Genomic DNA, 17,558 nt, shown 5'->3' on the forward strand with positions numbered 1-17,558 from the left:
CTGATCCTAAACTCCATTTACGTTCATCTTACTCACAAATCTCTAGAGTACACAGCGTGGTACGGTCCTATAATGTATTCCAAGATACCAGTTAAGAATATGTGTGTGTGTGTGGGGGGGGGGACACCTCTTTGACTCAGTAACTAGTTTTAGTTGTGACTCATGAACTTCAATATAATATAAACCAGCGGATTCGCATACGAGTTCAATTATCATAACTCATTATTTATGTATATACAGGGTGATTAAAAAAGCAGAACCCAAACCCCAACGAATACATTTTATTTGAAACAAAAAAATATGTAGCATCAAAAACATTACAGACTTGAAGGCGAATTTCATAAACTGAAAAAAATGCTTCGATTGCTCAAGTCGTTCAAAGTATAACACCATTTAAACACAATGACCGTAAAACGTCTTTCGTCTAAAAAAGAGAATTCAAGAATCGTCGTCACAATTGTCTTCAAACATTACCAGCAATAAAACTTCAATTTGAAAGTTGAAAATATCCACCGAAGTCCTTCTGAAGGCCTGTCTTTAAAATAAGTAGATTTCATATATCATATTGTTTGCCGTAAGCACGGTTGTTAGTAAATATAGTGTGTACTACAGTTGTTGTCAGTTGTTGAAACAAGTACTCTGTGTCATTTTCTTAGCTGTTCCGAACAGTCTGAACACACAATCAATTCCTTTTTGTTTTGAACACCCAGGTTAAAGGGGCATTGCGTTTAAATTGTTATATTTTTCGAGCGGATTAAGCAATGTCAGTATTGTTTACATCAAGAACTAGCATATTAAATTGGCCTTCTAGTCATTATTATTTTTGGTGCTACATTTTGTTTTAATATAAAATATATTTGTGGGGGTTTGGGTTCCGCTTCTTTAGACTCACGCAGTACTCATAATTTATCAAAATTACTTGAACATGTAGTAACGAATCACCTGGTCTCTATTAATGCAAATGTAAAAATTAATAGACTGACATTCGTCACATTAAGTAATAGTTTGAATACCCATGAAATTAACGTGTACAGTTGATTACAAGAACTAGTTAATTAGCAAAACTAACTACTGAAAAGGCTTTACCTTAATTAATATAACGTTTAATATTCACGCGTGGTTACAAGTCCACGTATATGAGTCATTGCATGTTACAGAGTTGTATGACTGTACAATTAACACACTCATTTCAAATCATTCTTCAATTGCGCTCAATATTTACAGTTACGCTTAATAATTATGAAAAGAACGTATCAAGCAGAATACTATGTGCCCTGTGTGTGCCGACAGGCATACACAGGGCAACCCAAATAGTTTAGCATATTGTGTATGCTATTTGGCCCAAATTAAACAGTACTATCATGTCAACACTTTCAAACCCTTCATATTTCAAGAAATATACAAACAGTGCAGAAAAGAACCATTTGCTGGAAGTTGGCATCACGTGACCACTTCATGCAATCTTGTAAGCATCTTTGAATGTCACGTGGTCTAAAATATTCATTTGCATTTGAACTGCTACAACCTGTTGATGTACAGGTTCAATATTTACAAATTCCGCTACCGGTATTCAATTTATTTTGTTTTTGTTTAATGTTCAAAACGGAGAAAAAGATATTAGGGTGACTTCATAAAACACTATCTTGCTGGAATTTGGCTACGAAGTGGGCAGAGTCACATAATTAAAACGATAACTCTAAAAGTATAATACAAAACTGACTAGTGTGATCCACAGATGTATTATACTTTGAAAACTAATCTCAGTTTCTTTTCGTTGTGGTAGCAAAAGATGGCTTATGGCGAATGTTCAACTACACGATGTGCTAAAATAAGAGCTTGTAACAGAGACAACGCCTCCTACAAACACTTGGGTCGTGATGATAAATCTACAGAAAGGTGTTCATGTATGGAATTATAAAATGCAAAGAATTAAAAAAAAAACACATTTAACTAGTGCAGAATTCTGGGTATACATTGTATTATATTAAAGTAACACTACTGGGCTTTAAGAAACGAAAATGGTTATTAAAAAAAAACGTGTGTCCTATCGTCAAAGTTTTCCCATCGTGCCTGGAGTTCCGGGTGTAATGGTCCATTGGGCAGTAAACATTTGACAAAGCTCCGATGTAACAAAGCATATTGTGTGTACGGGGATAATGGTCGATGTTTGTGTATTTGGGGATTATTGTCGGAAGATTATAAATGCAAGTTCCTTAATTGGAAAGGTGTCACCACTGGTTTACCAGAAATGATGGAAAAGAAGTCTTTGCTCTCTATCGTCATAGAGGATCATTCTGATGTCGTCAATCCAGATGACCTGGTAAAGACCAACATCGAAGAGTCGTACCAAGCCATTTGGAGCGGCGTTGAAGACGACCCTTTTCCCTGTTCTCTTTATCCCTTTGACTAGCTCGTTTAAAACAAAGTAGACGAGCTTGCTTCCGTTTCCTGTAGTATCTTCGCAATGATGCACCATCTCCGTTACCGATTCTTTACGTAAATTGTAAATGTACAGGGAGTAAGTCGCATCGCCAGATTTTTTCCTTTCATGCCATAATATAAAATCATTCACGACCTGCGCATAAGGGTACATCCAGTAACCCGATGCTTTACGTATCACCTTTTGACAAACTCCCGTGCCTTGGCTCCAAATAATAATATCGCACACTTCCTCGTCGATTGCCTTACTGAAACCAACGATAACATTATCGCCAAGTTTGACGTTTGACTTTTCCCCTGGGCATTTTAGTTTATGCAAACACTCCCCGCTCCTCGCATCCCACACGCGAATGTAGTCATCATCGTAGAAAGCTGCTACTATCTTGTCCCGATAGTCCGCGTTATAACAAACGCAGACACCCTCAGAAGGGTCCACTGTTAGGATGCGTTGATGTCGGCTGTCTTTTACACACCACACGAAAATGTCACGGAACTTCTCGCTGTTCTTATCAACATTCGTCTGAAAAGTATACACATAGGTGATGATCAGTTCACCATCAAAGAACATTGACACAGAGCTGCGGCTCCAGTTACCACTTATTTTTTGAAGCAGCGCTCCTGTGCTTGCATCAAACGCATATGCCACCCCATCACTGCAAGGCACCACAATTACGCCATCTCTGAACTCAAATCCACGGTCCCAATCACAATTGTACGTTGGTTCGATGGGAGGAAGAACACACTGAATGGCCTTCTTCCGAATATTATATACCTGGATTGCTTGACGACCTTTTTTAATGGCCAGTAGATCCCCATCGATACAGAAACTAGGACTTTCGGGACCTTGTGTTTCTCCCAGATCAAGGTTAATAAACCTCTTGAAATGAGATGAATTTGTAGCCCAGTTTCTATCCAGATGGTAAGCTCTCATGTAGACGCCTTTCCACCGGCAAGTGCTGGTTAAGCACCCTGTGTTGTCATCAGTCACGATCCTATCTTCCTGGAAGGTGACAATGTCGTCCCCTGCTCCACTAGTATCGGTTACTTGCTCGGAAGGTCCGTAGGAGGCTATCTTAGCCAGGTCTGTGGTGGTGCCATAGTGCTCCCATCCTCTACTTTTACAAAGAGGGCGCCAGAGTGAATCCTGATTGGTTGCATCGCGTAGCCAACGGCAGCATGATGCTACGTGACACAGGTCGGTCACACTCAGATGTTGCAAAATCGTCTGTATTAAGTCATCGGGGACAGCATAGATAAGAGATCCACTCGATGCAGCGGTGGTGCATTCACTCATACTGTCACTTCCAGAAATGTCACAGTCTGCCATGACCACAGATATCTGTATATAAAGAGTGAAATAAAACATTGACTTTATAGTGCGACGACAAGAACTGATCTGGATTTTAACCCAGATATCAACACTAATTTTATTTCTTATTTCTTCTACACTCTGTAAGATTGTCATGCACGTAACCAGAAAATACATCTTAACGAGTCGAGTTTTACTCTTAATGAGCTGATATCAAACAGGCCTGAACATTATTCTTCGTAGTCTGGCAGTCTCGTGATGACAAACAGAGCATACTGTCGGAAACGTCGAGGTATACCACCTAGTTCTTCTCAGAACCACACAACTCACAAAGAGATATCCTTCACATGGTATTACCACAAGCCTCCCATTCATTATTTATGCCTACCAAGCAAACATTTAAGTTTCATATATCAATGTCCAAGTAATATGAGTCTGCAAACGGCACGAACATTGGCGACGTTTGCATACTTTGTTTTCCGGCGACGTCCCTATGGTCCATTGGTCCGACGGCATATTGGTCTTTACGTCCCGTTGGTCTTTACGTCCCATTGGTCCGACGTTCCATTGTTTTGTTTTTTAAGTGATCTACTGCATTGCTTTCATGGAATCAATTTATGAAAAGCCATTTTCAGTGGTTCTACATGATGTTCGTTTTTTAAACCTTTGCTTATGGCCAGATTCATAATTATATCCAAAAAAGATAACTCTGCCCAAAATTCTTCACTGGACCGAAGTTCCGTCAAAAAAAGTATAGAGACTAACAAAATCACAAGCGTTTATGAATGTTCTAAAAATGAAAAATATACAGCGCCCCTTGCAGTGACATGTAAAGTTCAAATATTGATCTACTTGTTGTATAACAAGTCTTTAATTACCTACTAAGCTCAAAGCACTGGAATGAAAATGGAACCACCAAAAGACTGTTTAAAAAAATACAATATGGGCAAAAATGGGTAACGCTCCCTCCTGTTGACGCCACAGCACAACCAAAATGACGTCATCGTTTGATATTACGACAACCCACTTTACAAACAACCGACAGTTATATCTTTCAGCCTGTTAGGAAAATCGGCCGGAGCAACAACCACTCCCAAGCCCCTCTGAATTTCATAAGACCAAAAATACCCTGGGCCTGAAAAGGATAATCCTACAACAATTTGTGTCCACCTACTAAGTCATTCTGGAACGCTATGCTCACCGCTGAGAATTCTGCATTTTGGAATGATAAGCAATATAGGAATGGGGTTTCCCAAACCAACACATAGTCACTAAGCCCCGCAGTTAAACCCCACATTTCAGAAAGAATTGCAGCTCACTGATCTGCTTGCGATTTTGCCGAATTCAAACTACTTACCAGTCTTATGTCAGTGTTTTTCTGATCACATAGATGACGGCGTGGACAAGCAGGTACTGTACGGGCGTGTCAACTGCGTGGATGTGTACAGAATCAAGCCATGGTTAGGCCGATATAGGTTTCAATATGGCGCACGCAGAAATGCAGTACTTATATTCACTTGTACATCAACACTGCCAAGTTCAGATGCAATGCATACAATGGATTAGGTACACTGCATGCGTACAATAGCTTTCAGGTGAAACTTTCCGGTTGAATGCAAGTGCTGAATAGAGAAGCTTTGGGGCATGCGCATTCGACCAAAGGCAACTGGGCCGAGTCTCAATGATTAGTTAACAACTGTTTCTGTTTGGAATAAGTTTACAGGTTTAACGTTGGAGTTGAGTCAGTTGACGGCGACTCATTGTAAGAATATTAGCCTCAATACATGCTTAAGATTTTGGAGTACTTGAGAGCACAGTACAGTTCTGTCTGAGCTTTGATGGCTCTTTTACATGTGGTTTTTTGTGTGTGTCGCAGTCAAAATTACTGAGCAGGTCATCTCGTACCTTGGGCAGGGGCGTAAATCCCAGGAGGGTGAGGGTATATACTCCCCCAACTTTATTAAACTAGGGGGAGACAGGCTATTGAATTCCATCAACATTTCGTGATGAAAAAAAAATGCAGTCTTAGGTAATTTTTCACTCCCCCCAAACGACGACAATGTATTCAATAACACTGAAAATGGAGAAACAAAGAACAAAAGCTTTTGAAATGTACCCATTTGACGTAAGCCCGAGTAAACATATTGATATACATCTATATCTTGAAGAGCGCCCCCTAGTGTAATGCGGTGTCTAGCCGCCCCCCCCCCCCATCCCCTTTCGAATTTCCACGGCTGGGCAATTTTTGAATATTGATCATCCCCCACTCGCCGGTACAGATTATTTCCACCGACCTTAGGCAACTCGAACCTTGGACAACTCGCACCTGACCTGGATGTGATGCACATTTGGCAGTTTCTTAGCAACAGAAAACCTGAAATGCTGAAGAAGAAGACAAGTTAATAGGCCTATGGTGGTCCAAAAAAGCGCGCGTAGTATCTGGTTGGCATGAAATTTGATCACTGCTGTCTAGTTATGGTAATGACGGGGCCGGGGAGGGGCATTTCTTGAAAAGGGCACTCGCAAATCTTTGCTGAAATGTAGACACTTTGCATCCGAACACTTAGCATCTGTAACATCCAATAGTGTGTTTGTATATGGTGTAAATCGAGGACACACGTCCAACATCATCGATAAATTGAAGACAGGAACCAAATCGAGGACAACCTCGATTAAAAAAACGTGAACAAAATCAAAATAGTAGAAATAAAGGACAAGGAAAGAGGAACAATAGCAAATCCTCGATTTACACCATAAAAAAAACGTTGCTGGTGTGTGTGTGTGGGGGGGGGGGACTGGTACCATCTGTCGTTTGGGGCGCTGTTCAAAACCTACGACTATATTAACGGAAAATATATGGTGCTTTTTTAGTCTTTTTCTAAGGACAATTGTTCAGAAAATAGGGCAAAAGAATGGGAATCTTATTATTGGGGGAAGCGCTGGTGACAAAAAAAAATCGTTTGAATAGAAAAGGGCAGCATTTACACAATGCTGGGGGGCCCAATAACCCCCTCCGCCACTGGCTACGCCAATGTCATATCTGTGACAGCGATTCATTCTGAATTCGTCCATCCCTCCCCTTACCCCTCCCCAACCCCCTGGCTACACCTTTGTCATATCTGTGACAGAAACTCAATCTAAATTTGTCCGACTAAACTATTTCCGCATCGTTCATGTGATCAAAAAAAGGGTAGAAATCATGTCGGTCCTTATTTGGCAGTGGTGAATGAATAGTCTCTCGAGGTCAAAAGAGAGACAAGACATTGACTCGGCTCGCCAGGGTGCAGTCCACCTTAAAGCATCCACACAAGGTGGGGATAAATCAGTCTGCACAATTTACATTAAAACCGACAGACGAATACATACTGGTCAATAATCATTACTAACATATGTGCACACATAATTACAATGGAAGACATTTATGAACAGGTATTTGCATATCACTTTACTCCCATTCACCAAGTGACATTACAGAATATTTGTATAATCATCACATATACATCATCGCATGTAATATGCAACACTGAAAGAGCCTATCAAATTTGCATACATATATATACACATGTATAAGAGGTCTATACAATATTGATGAAAATCAACAACTTAAAGAAAAACAAACTTTGACTCAATTCTGAAATAATTCAGGTTTAGCTGAACGTAACTGTACGTCAGATTGTGTTCAAGAGGATACATGTACCTATTTACTCACAGTATTTTTGCCCACATAAAATGCCTGTGTTCCATAATACATGCGCGTAATATTTTCTCGATTCATCATATTCCAACATCCGAGGAAACGGACGTTTTGGAAACGAAATTTCACCCGTTCTTTTTAACAAGTGAGTTTGTTTTCAATGTAGGATAACATGATTTCGAATCAATGTATGTTACAAAGAAAAGAAATTAGTTTTACAAATAAAATTGCCACTCCGTTGAGACATCTGTTTTGGTGCACACAATATTTACAGCAAAGACATGCTTCAATTTCCAACTTTCTCAAGACTGCGTATCTCGGGAATAGTAAGAATATATCTATAATAGTTTGTTTATACTTCGATTCCTGCTAATATATAATAGGCAGCAAAGCACAGATTTACACACTTGCCTATTTTATTAAGTAAATGTTTAAAAAGTTTAGTTTAAAAAAAAGAACAAAATGTTGGTATGTCCAAAAGAATAGAAAAGGCTTGAAGAGAAGATTATTTAATGTTTACACTTAATTACATATTGTCTGTCAAGAATGTTTTGTTTATACATATTTCTTTTTTTTCTGTGTGAATTTTCACTGAGGATGTCAATGTGAAAATAAATGTCGAATTGATTGTGATAATGGTTAAAAACGGTGTGTCCCCTGACCACAGTTAGTCCACTGCTAATTGGCAGAACTCCGATTTTACCAGAGTATTATTCTCGAGTTTGGAATCTTGTAAGTTGGTTGGTTGCGTGCATCAGGAGGTCAGGCAAACAAACAACATATAATATCGCAACTAGAAATTATAAGGCCTGAAATATAATTGACCTTCACTTTCACACACTTCCATCTTTGGCCGAGAACTAGTATATTCAACGTTGTTGTCGTAAAATGCATTCAAGATAGCAAGTGAGAACTCTGTTAATGATAAATAAACTTCTCTTGCCGACCCACAATTGGGGTCATGGCGCATTGGACTTCAATACGAACCAACCATTGTCATACGATTTGAGATATAGTATGCAAGTTGTAAATGTACGTCGGTAGACTGTTGCTTATGATGGAAAATCATCTCCTCCCTATTTTTGCAAAATGTAAACTTTTTAAGACTGCCATTTATGACATAAAAAAAAAAAAAAAAAAATATATACCAATATATACCATGCTCGAACTAGGTTGTCAAAAAATGTACAAAATCAGTTACTGAAATATATACACTTTGCTTCACCTCAAATTATAATTGATCGTCCTGGGAATAAAATACGTCATTCAAGGAGATGCTTAATTACTTACCATATTCCACTATAAATTCATATTTGAATATGAAATCTGATTAACATAATATAGGCACGGGTTTACAAATGCAGTTAGTCAGTTAATTTTTGAGTAGTCAAAATGTAAGAAAGGAACAATTGAAATTGTGTGTCCTTTAACAGAAATTAACTCATTGCTTTTAACTCAATCATCAATGAAGTTCTCTTAATGTGATGGTACATTTAGCAGCGAACATTTGGACAGAACATTGAGTAGCGAGCATTTGTTTGGGGGAATTATTGTTGATTTTTGATGTGATGAGTCGTGATTCGAGTTCCCTAATTTGGTTAGGTGTCACCACTGGTTTACCAGAATTGATGGAAAAGGAGTCTACGCTCTTTAACGTCATAGGTGATCATTCTGATGTCGTCAATCCAGATGAATCGGGCTAGTGGATCAACATCGAAGAGTCGTACCAAGCCATTTGGAGTGACGTTGAGAGCTGCTTCTGTCCATGTTTCCTGACTCCTTTCAATCGGCATTTTTGAAACACTGTAGATGCGCTTGCGTCCGCGACCGAATCCACCCAAGTAAGGAACTATCGTCTCCGATACAAACTCTCCACGTAGATTGTAAGCCTGCACGGAACGAATTGGGTCGCAGTCAATGCCGGCGAGTTCTAACAATATCATATTACCCACGACCTCTACACCCCAGCACTTTTGGTTTGGCTTATAATTATGCAGGAGTGGTACATGTATCACGTTTTGGCACTCTCCTGAGTCCTGACTCCAAAATTTAATACTAAAGCTGTCGACATTTTGGCTGAAACCAACGATGACTTTATCGCCAAGTTTGACGTTTCCCCCTGGACATTTTAGTTTATGCAAACATTCCCCGCTCCTCGCATCCCACACGCGACCGTAGCCATCAGTGTAATTAGCCGCCACCATCTTGTCGCGATAGTCCATGTCATAAACCATGTTGACTCCGTCTTCGGGATCCACTCTTAAGATGCGTTGAAGTCGGCCGTCTTTGACACACCACACGTATATGTCACGATACACCTCACTGTCTTCATGAGGAAAACCGGGAAGTACCCCGGTGATGACGAGTTCGCCATCAAAGAACAATAAAACATTTTTATCGCGCCAGTTTCCGTCTATCTTCTGTAGCAGCTTCCCTGCCCTTGCATCAAACGCACAGGCCACCCCACTTTTCAAAGGCACCACAATTACGCCATCTCTGAACTTGCTGATGGCTGCTGACCAATCGTACGCTGGTTGGACACTAGGAAAGACACACTGAAGGGTCTTCTTCCGAATGTCAAAGACTCGAATTGTTTCACAATTGTCGAAAACTGCCAGCAAATCCCCGTCGACAAGACCGCGACCTTTGATATTCAGACTGGGTGGTGCTTCCCTGTCAAGGTAACACGACTTGAAGTGAGAGCAATTCGTAGCCCAGTTTCTGTCCAGATGGTAAGCTCTCATGTAGACGCCTTTCCACCTGCAAGTGCTGGTTAAACCCGCTGTGTTGTCATCAGTCACGATCCTATCATTCTGAAAGGTGACAATATCGTCCCTTGCTCCGCTAGTACCGGCTGCTTGCTCGGGAGGTCCGTAAGAGGCTATCTTGGCCAGGTCTGTGGTGGTGCCGTAGCGTTCCCATCCTCTGCTTTGACAAAGAGGGAGCCAGAATGAATCCTGGTTGGTCGCATCGCGTAGCCAACGGCTGCATGATGCCACGTGACACAGATCAGTTGCGCCCAGATGTTGCAAAATGGTCTGTATTAAATCATCGGGGACAGCATAGATAAGAGATCCACTCGACGCAATGGTGGTTGATTCGTACATGCTATCATTTCCAGAAATTCCACAGTTTGCCATAACCTCAGACATCTGTCAATAAATATAACAAAACAAAAACAAAAATATATAGTTAATGTTTATAGAGCAACGACATCAATCGATCTCAGGTTTAACCTAGAGATCAATTTGAAACATCCATCGGGTATAGAGTAGTTAATGATTCTTATGTCTTCAACACTACGTACGGAATTCATGCACATAGCAAACAGAACATACATCTTAATTAATTAAGCTATACACAATTGAGCTGATATCAAACAGTCCTGAACGATATTCGTCGCATTGGATTTAAGCTTAATGTCCGACCTTCACTGATTGATGGTAATAACACTTTCAGTTATTAAGATTCTTGTATATCAATAACACTGCGATAATGTGAGCCTGCAATCAGCAATATAGTGAGGTTTGCTTTATTTCATTGGGATTGAATAAGACGCCCTGACTTATGAATTAGACAAACCGTGGAAACCTATAAAACATGCGTTCAAACGGCAGTCGGACGCTTTGGCCCATTTCCACGTCGCCCCATGTCACTTCGCCCCTAACCACTTTGCCCAATCCCCGCTTCGCCCCATCCCCACTTCGCCCCATCCCCACTTTGCCCCATCCCCACTTCGCCCCATCCCTACTTCGCCCCATGTAGTATGAAAAAGGTGAAGGCTAGGGTTGCAGACCTGTAAATGAACTGCCAAAGACCCCCGATAATATTAATAAATGATCCGAATTCTAGAAACTCAGGAAAAACAGTTTGACTGTTTAGTTTTACAAAAGACAATCTAATTTAAAAATAACTTGATGCCCTGAACCTGTCAAGTATTCAATGTAGTCCAGACAGCACTTTAAAGTGATCTGCATGATGGTTTCAGAGAATCGGATTATGAAAAGCCGTGTTTGGTGTTTCTAGTATAAATGTCTAAATATTGACCTACTTGTTGTATACCAGGTACTCAACACTAAGCTTTGTTTCAGTTCAAGGCATTGGATTGGCAATGGAGCCACACAAATGGCACAATACTCTTTGTTGGAGAGAAAAAAAAGAATACATGCAAAAACGGGTTAGCCTCTGTTCTGTGGTTGCAATAGCGATACCAAAATGACGTCATCATTTGAATATAGAACAACCGACACTAAGGCAAAACTATTAAACGAAGTCGACCGGAGCAGCAACCCCGTCCCCAAGCCCCTCCGGCTTTGATAAGACCAAGAATACCCTGGTCCTGGAAGGGATAATCCGCGCAACAATTTACGTTCACCTACTAAATCATTCTAGAACGTAATGCTCACCACTCCAAATTTTCCACTTTTGAATGGTAAGAGACGTAAGGAAGGTATTTCCGATGCTAACGCAATCTCATCACTTACTTCAACAATAGCCTTGCGGTTAAATTCCATTTTTCATTAAGATATGCAGTTCACTGGAGATTATACCAAACTGAACACTACTTACATGACTTGTCCCAGTGTTTTCCTGATTACGTTAGTGATACGAGCTCAAGAAAGTACGGGAGGGGGGGGGGGTGTCGACTGTATGGCCTTGTACATGTAATCATGCAATGCTTTGCCTACTGGTTTTCAATATGGCGCAGACCGAAATGCAGTACTTTTTTATTCACTTGTACACGGACACTGCAAGTACAGGTGTTATGGGTACAATGGAATAGGCATACAGTTTCCCAGGCCCTGCATGAGTACAATAGCTTTCAGGTCAAACTTTCGAGGCGGATGCAAGTGCTGAATAGAGCAGGCTTGGCGCATGCGCATTTAAATGTGACCGCAGGCAAAATGCCGAGCTTCACTGATTCTACAAAGCGATTAAAAAATTATTTCTGCTTACCTTTGGAACTTATTTTTACTTGTGTAAAATAAATAGTTTAGTTTCCAGACCCCCAATTAAAGCTAGGGACAATGCGATGAGACGGAAACCAATCTTGCTAGCCGTTGAGCCCGGGATACCACGACTGCTTCATTTTGTATCGGATCTCTCTTACAGTCAGTGATGAATGGGCAATGAATTCAACTAAATTACAGCAAAACTTTCTTTCCCCAAGTCGGTTTTATGAGTATTTAAACACAATACTATCCAATAAGGGTACCTTTTTTTATCCCCGTACAACGCAAGGTAGCAGCAATGCAAAAAACACGTGCTTTCATATTTTGGGGTTCAGGAACAAAGAATGAGAGCACTTGATAAGTTAGTGGACGTGTACTACTTCTGTAATGTGACATGACTTATTAAACTATGTAGCATGGTCGAATGGGGGCGATATTACAGATGCTACACCCGCCGCTTTACACACCATCCCATCGATCGCGTCGCTCCTGTTTCACACGGAATCAAAACCTCAGATAAAAAAAAAATGAAAACTATTTGGAATCTGGTTTCTTTTCACCTGATTCACACCAGGGCAAAAAAAATGGCATCTGTTTGCATCAAAAATGGGTCTTTGCTGAGGTTTTTTGGGGAAAATAAACAGAAAAAGTTTACCCATAGCCACTTCATGTTCATCCCGCTAATCATGGTAACTTATAGGACTGAGTTTGTCTCCGATTGCCAAATGTAAATTGGGGGGGGGGGGGAGGGGGAGCGACTAGTATATGTAATAGCCCATGGAGAAAGCCATGACTATAACATTTAAGCAGATTCGCTGATTATGCAAGACAACCGCATCTTGACCTCTAGATTTTGACCAATCAGCGGGTGCTATCTATATAAGGTCTTCGGTCATTCATCGTTGTCCCGTCATATAGAAATGGATAAAAAACATCCCTGAACACAGCAACAAACGCTGTGGTCACTCGCTCTGTGTTGCGTTACGCGATATGCGCCCGGCTGTTGTTGTATTACAAACACCGTATTCGAATTGACCAATCAAACGTTTAGTCTTGATTTGGGAATGAAATGATGTCACGATTTATTAAAGTCGACTCCGATTGGCTGGCGCGAGATTGCATAACTCTGCATGCTGGAGACTTTGCTCCGTGGATAACGGGTGATACTCAGACAAGGGGGCGACTGGGGGCGACGACTTTTCATAACTAGCAGCGTAGCTACTGGGGCCTGGGGCGGGATTCGAACGCCCCCCCCCCCCGGCCCCAATAGCTACGGCGCTGGTTATTAGCCTTTGAGATATGGCAATCACAATAGAAGGTCGTTTTTGGTTTGGGTAAGCTCGTATTTTGTTTGGCCCAAAGCATATAGCGCCCTCCCATGTCATTTTCAAATATGGCCATTTCTGCTTCGCTACTTGTATGTCAACGAGCATTTGAACTTTCACGACCGAGTCGTAGCTTTCAAAATCCATCCCACAAGTAAGGGGATTTTACATGTTCGTTTTTATAAGACGCAGAGTTGTGAACGAGGGTCATTGAATAGAATTAATAGGGAACTCCTGCAAAATTGGTGTTTGTGTCGATACAAGGCCTACTTGACAGTAATGAGCCAGATGTCAGATAAACACGGTCTACCTTTTGTGATTACGACACTAATTGGATCATTTGGAAATTAATGAGCCCACACTGATTACAACACCATCGCCTGTGTGCATTACCGGGGAGGAAGGGCCGTGCATGACGTAAAAACGTTACAGCATCAGGTGAAGATACATGTAGTTCGGTTATTTCAAAGCACAAATAATGCTGTTGATGATACGCCCGAGACCCATCAATGTGGAGCTGGTCTTCCAGTGATTCCATTCAAAACCAGTTTGGAAAATCAGTAGAGGCAATAATGCACATGAACTCAAGACGGGGTTCGGCCATTGGCGCAAGTAGGGGTGGGGGAGACATGAGGCGGGGGGGGGGGGATGGTGCTGCCCCACGGGTGCCCTCTCCCATTTCAAATCGTGTATCGAACAAAAGTATATATCACTTAAAAAAAACATATTCAAATCCCCCTCGAAAAAAAGTATGCATCCGCAGGTGCTATCTCAGAAGTTTAACCCGAGCCCAGATGCTGATTTCGGGGTTGTTCATCGATTAGAGAGTACGGTCAATCTCATGGATCTGTCAAAATTGTGCGTAAAACTGTATGCCAGTTAGGCCTATGCCCCTACTATAGCCACTCTAAAACTAAACTACTTAAACAGTTAAACAGATAAAGACAATCTTGGGCAACTCGGTCAGGGGGCGACTTGACAGAATCATTTCAAGACAGATATTTTCTTCATCGTTTTCGTCCAATAAAATCCCACTGACTATTCGAATTATTTATTATTCACCCAAACACATCAGCCACATAAAGGTAACCTTTCAAATGAGTAACTGCTACTGAAAACCGGAAGTGGGAAAATCCTCAAATTTGAGCAAAAAAAATCAAGAAACATAACGGACACATCATATTGTTTACGTTTGAGAGATCTTACAAAGGATTGGTGCGCCCTCCATTGACGTATTTTTGAGAGGGAGTTCATTCATAAGGCGAGTTTCGCAATGCATATTTATATACAAATGTAGTACGAATTCGGACGATCAACGGTGACAGGGTTTTAGTCCGGTTTTTTTTTCACGACGAGCGTATTGTATTCGCAAAGAGACGTGAACATATTTTGCACCCGTTGGCGTAATTCAAGTTTTGCTTTAATTTTTGGAAATCGAGTCTCATTACCCTTAGAATCAAGTCTTCTAAAGCGGGACTGAGTCGAGTCGATTCATTTACTCGCAGTGACTCGAGTCGAGTCGAGTCACAAAAAATGTTTGACTCGAGTCGGTCTTGAGTCGAGTCATTGCCTCGAGTGAATACAAATTTGTCAAACGGTATGATAATCATCCATTTTGTCTTATACTTGTTTCCGGATTGCATCCGATGGCGACATTACTAGATAAGCATCAGGCAAGTAAGTACCTTCAGTTATCAAAACGTCTATCCGTTGAAGCTTTACTCGTCTGCATTATACGCTCTATGATTATACGGTCATCTAGAGCATAGCAAACCTTATGTTACTCAATCTGAAACCTTTGAAATCGAAATGATAAAAGCTTGCAAATTCCGTCCACATGAGGACATCCTACACATTGTACGTGTTTGATAAGTAAGGGGAAACGAGAACAGTCAAGAGGATGATTAGTCTTCGGCCAGCTCATCAACAAGGTGATTTTGGTTTCCTGAATACAACGCGTATACAGGTACCCTAGGGTACAAATTAAGGCAGGCAATCAATCTTTTTGATAAGGATATTGATTGGCCACCGGCACTAATTGTCATATCTATTGACACCTCAATCTTATAGTGCCGGGAGAAAGACGGTCGTACAGCTCATACAGTGTTGATGCCAGTGCTAGCCGAGTCGCGTTCTCTAAATAATTGATAACAATACAAAGGACAGGCGGGCTTAAAGCGCGTTTGCGAAATTGAGAATATCCGTTAAACCGAGTTGAATTCGGACGCACTGTACCAAAGGAAATCGTCCCAAATTTCAGGATGCCAAACGTTACTCCAACAGACGATGAAGGTTCGGTGGCATCTGTCTATGACAGTTATGGCGAGAAGCAGTTGTTAGCTGCCTTGTACGGTCTCATCTCATTCGCCGGTGTGATCGGCAACAGCGCCGTCGTGCTTGCCCCGATCCTCTCCCGCAAACCACGCACCACAACCAACGTGTTTGTGATCAACTTGGCCGTGGCTGACCTTCTCACGTGTCTGGGTCTGCCCATCATGATCCTGGCAGTGCTGAGCGAAAGCAAGGAACAGCTACTTATTCCACCGCCTCTTTGCGCAGTCCAGGGCTTTCTATTCGTCGTTTGCATCGGGTGCAGTATGAACAGCATCGCGTCAGTCGCCTTCTACCGCGCCCTGATCACTCGCAGGACGAACCAAAGCCGTCGGATCTGGATGTTCAACCGTCGCGGCCTGGCTGCCACGGTCGCTATGAACTGGCTGGTTCCAGTTGCCTTCAGTATTCTGCCCATTTTATCTCAGGCCGGTTCGTACGAGTATAACACCAATCTGAGCACCTGTTCCTTTAACTTAACCGCCCAAGGCTCCGGTACTTTCTCCACGATCACGGTCGCCCTCTACGCTTTGCAGTTCGTTTTCGTTTTCGCCAGTAGTGCCTTCATCGTGTTTTCGGTGAGAAAACACATCCAAAGAGTCAACGTCGTTCCACAGCAGCCAATAGCCGTCGTTAGTGCAGTCATGCGGCTACCTGGCCGGCAGTCAGGCACGCATGGCGAGGGTCACCCATCCGCTCAGCATCCTCGCAATCGACACCAACGCATGCCCCGTCGAAGTGTTGACGTTACTTCCACTTTATTTCTAGTCGTCTTCTGCTTCATGGTTTGCTGCACACCCTACTTAGTTGCTGTGGTTGCCCTGAAGGGAAATGCCCAGAAATATCTTCCCTTCTTGGCTGCACTGCTTATCACCAACAGCTGCATCAACCCTGTGATTTACACGGCCCGGCACCCAGACTTCAAGGAAGTGTGCCGCTGCATCATGCTGTGTAGACTCTCAGAGATACCCAGGAAATCGTCCTTCCTACAGAGCTTGCTAAGATTTCGAGAAAGACGATCTTAAAAGTCTCGTCCCCTATTTTACCCTCCGGACGAATCTACCACCAGAGAATGTGGATACCAAATCACTCAAATAAAAATGGATCTTAAAATGGAGGCCAATAAAAAAGAAATAATAACAAACTTACCTCCCTGTTCTTACATCTCTCTATAATAGCTCTCTGTAAACATTTCTCAATCTCACAACTTTTTATCCATTGGGAGCACAGTTTCGTTAAATGCAGTATTACTAAGGAAATAAATATGTGCTGGGCAGGTTTTAAGCTGGCCTCAGGTCGACCTGCGATTTGCTTGCGCCACGCCGAAACCGTCGGCATCAAGCAGAAAAATAATACTCAGGTCACAAAACTGAGAAAATCGTGTGATTCTCTTGAAACAAGCGGCATCCCGACGCAAAATATTCTCAACCATGCTCATGTCACCCAAGACGCGACGATCCACCACGATTCCACAGCATAGACAGTCATGTGGCTTCTTTGGCAACAAG

At 41.8% G+C, this 17,558-nt stretch overlaps 2 protein-coding genes across 2 annotated transcripts; one reads left to right on the forward strand and one right to left on the reverse strand.

Moving 5' to 3' along the window:
• Positions 1–2,239: 2,239 nt before the first annotated feature.
• On the reverse strand, positions 2,240–4,264 carry LOC119735151. The gene is made up of 2 exons (XM_038208854.1): positions 4,220–4,264; positions 2,240–3,778 (listed from the first exon to the last, which is right to left on the reverse strand). Exons 1-2 carry the CDS (start codon positions 4,262–4,264, stop codon positions 2,240–2,242), a joined length of 1,584 nt encoding a protein of 527 aa, XP_038064782.1.
• An 11,716-nt stretch (positions 4,265–15,980) lies between these two features.
• LOC119735152 (beta-3 adrenergic receptor-like) lies at positions 15,981–17,075 on the forward strand. Its single transcript, XM_038208855.1, has one exon. The coding sequence runs from the start codon at positions 15,981–15,983 to the stop codon at positions 17,073–17,075; it is 1,095 nt and encodes a 364-aa protein (XP_038064783.1).
• Positions 17,076–17,558: the final 483 nt, after the last annotated feature.

This window comes from Patiria miniata, unplaced genomic scaffold, assembly GCF_015706575.1.
Source record: "Patiria miniata isolate m_02_andy unplaced genomic scaffold, ASM1570657v1 HiC_scaffold_29, whole genome shotgun sequence".
Classification (NCBI taxonomy): domain Eukaryota; kingdom Metazoa; phylum Echinodermata; class Asteroidea; order Valvatida; family Asterinidae; genus Patiria; species Patiria miniata.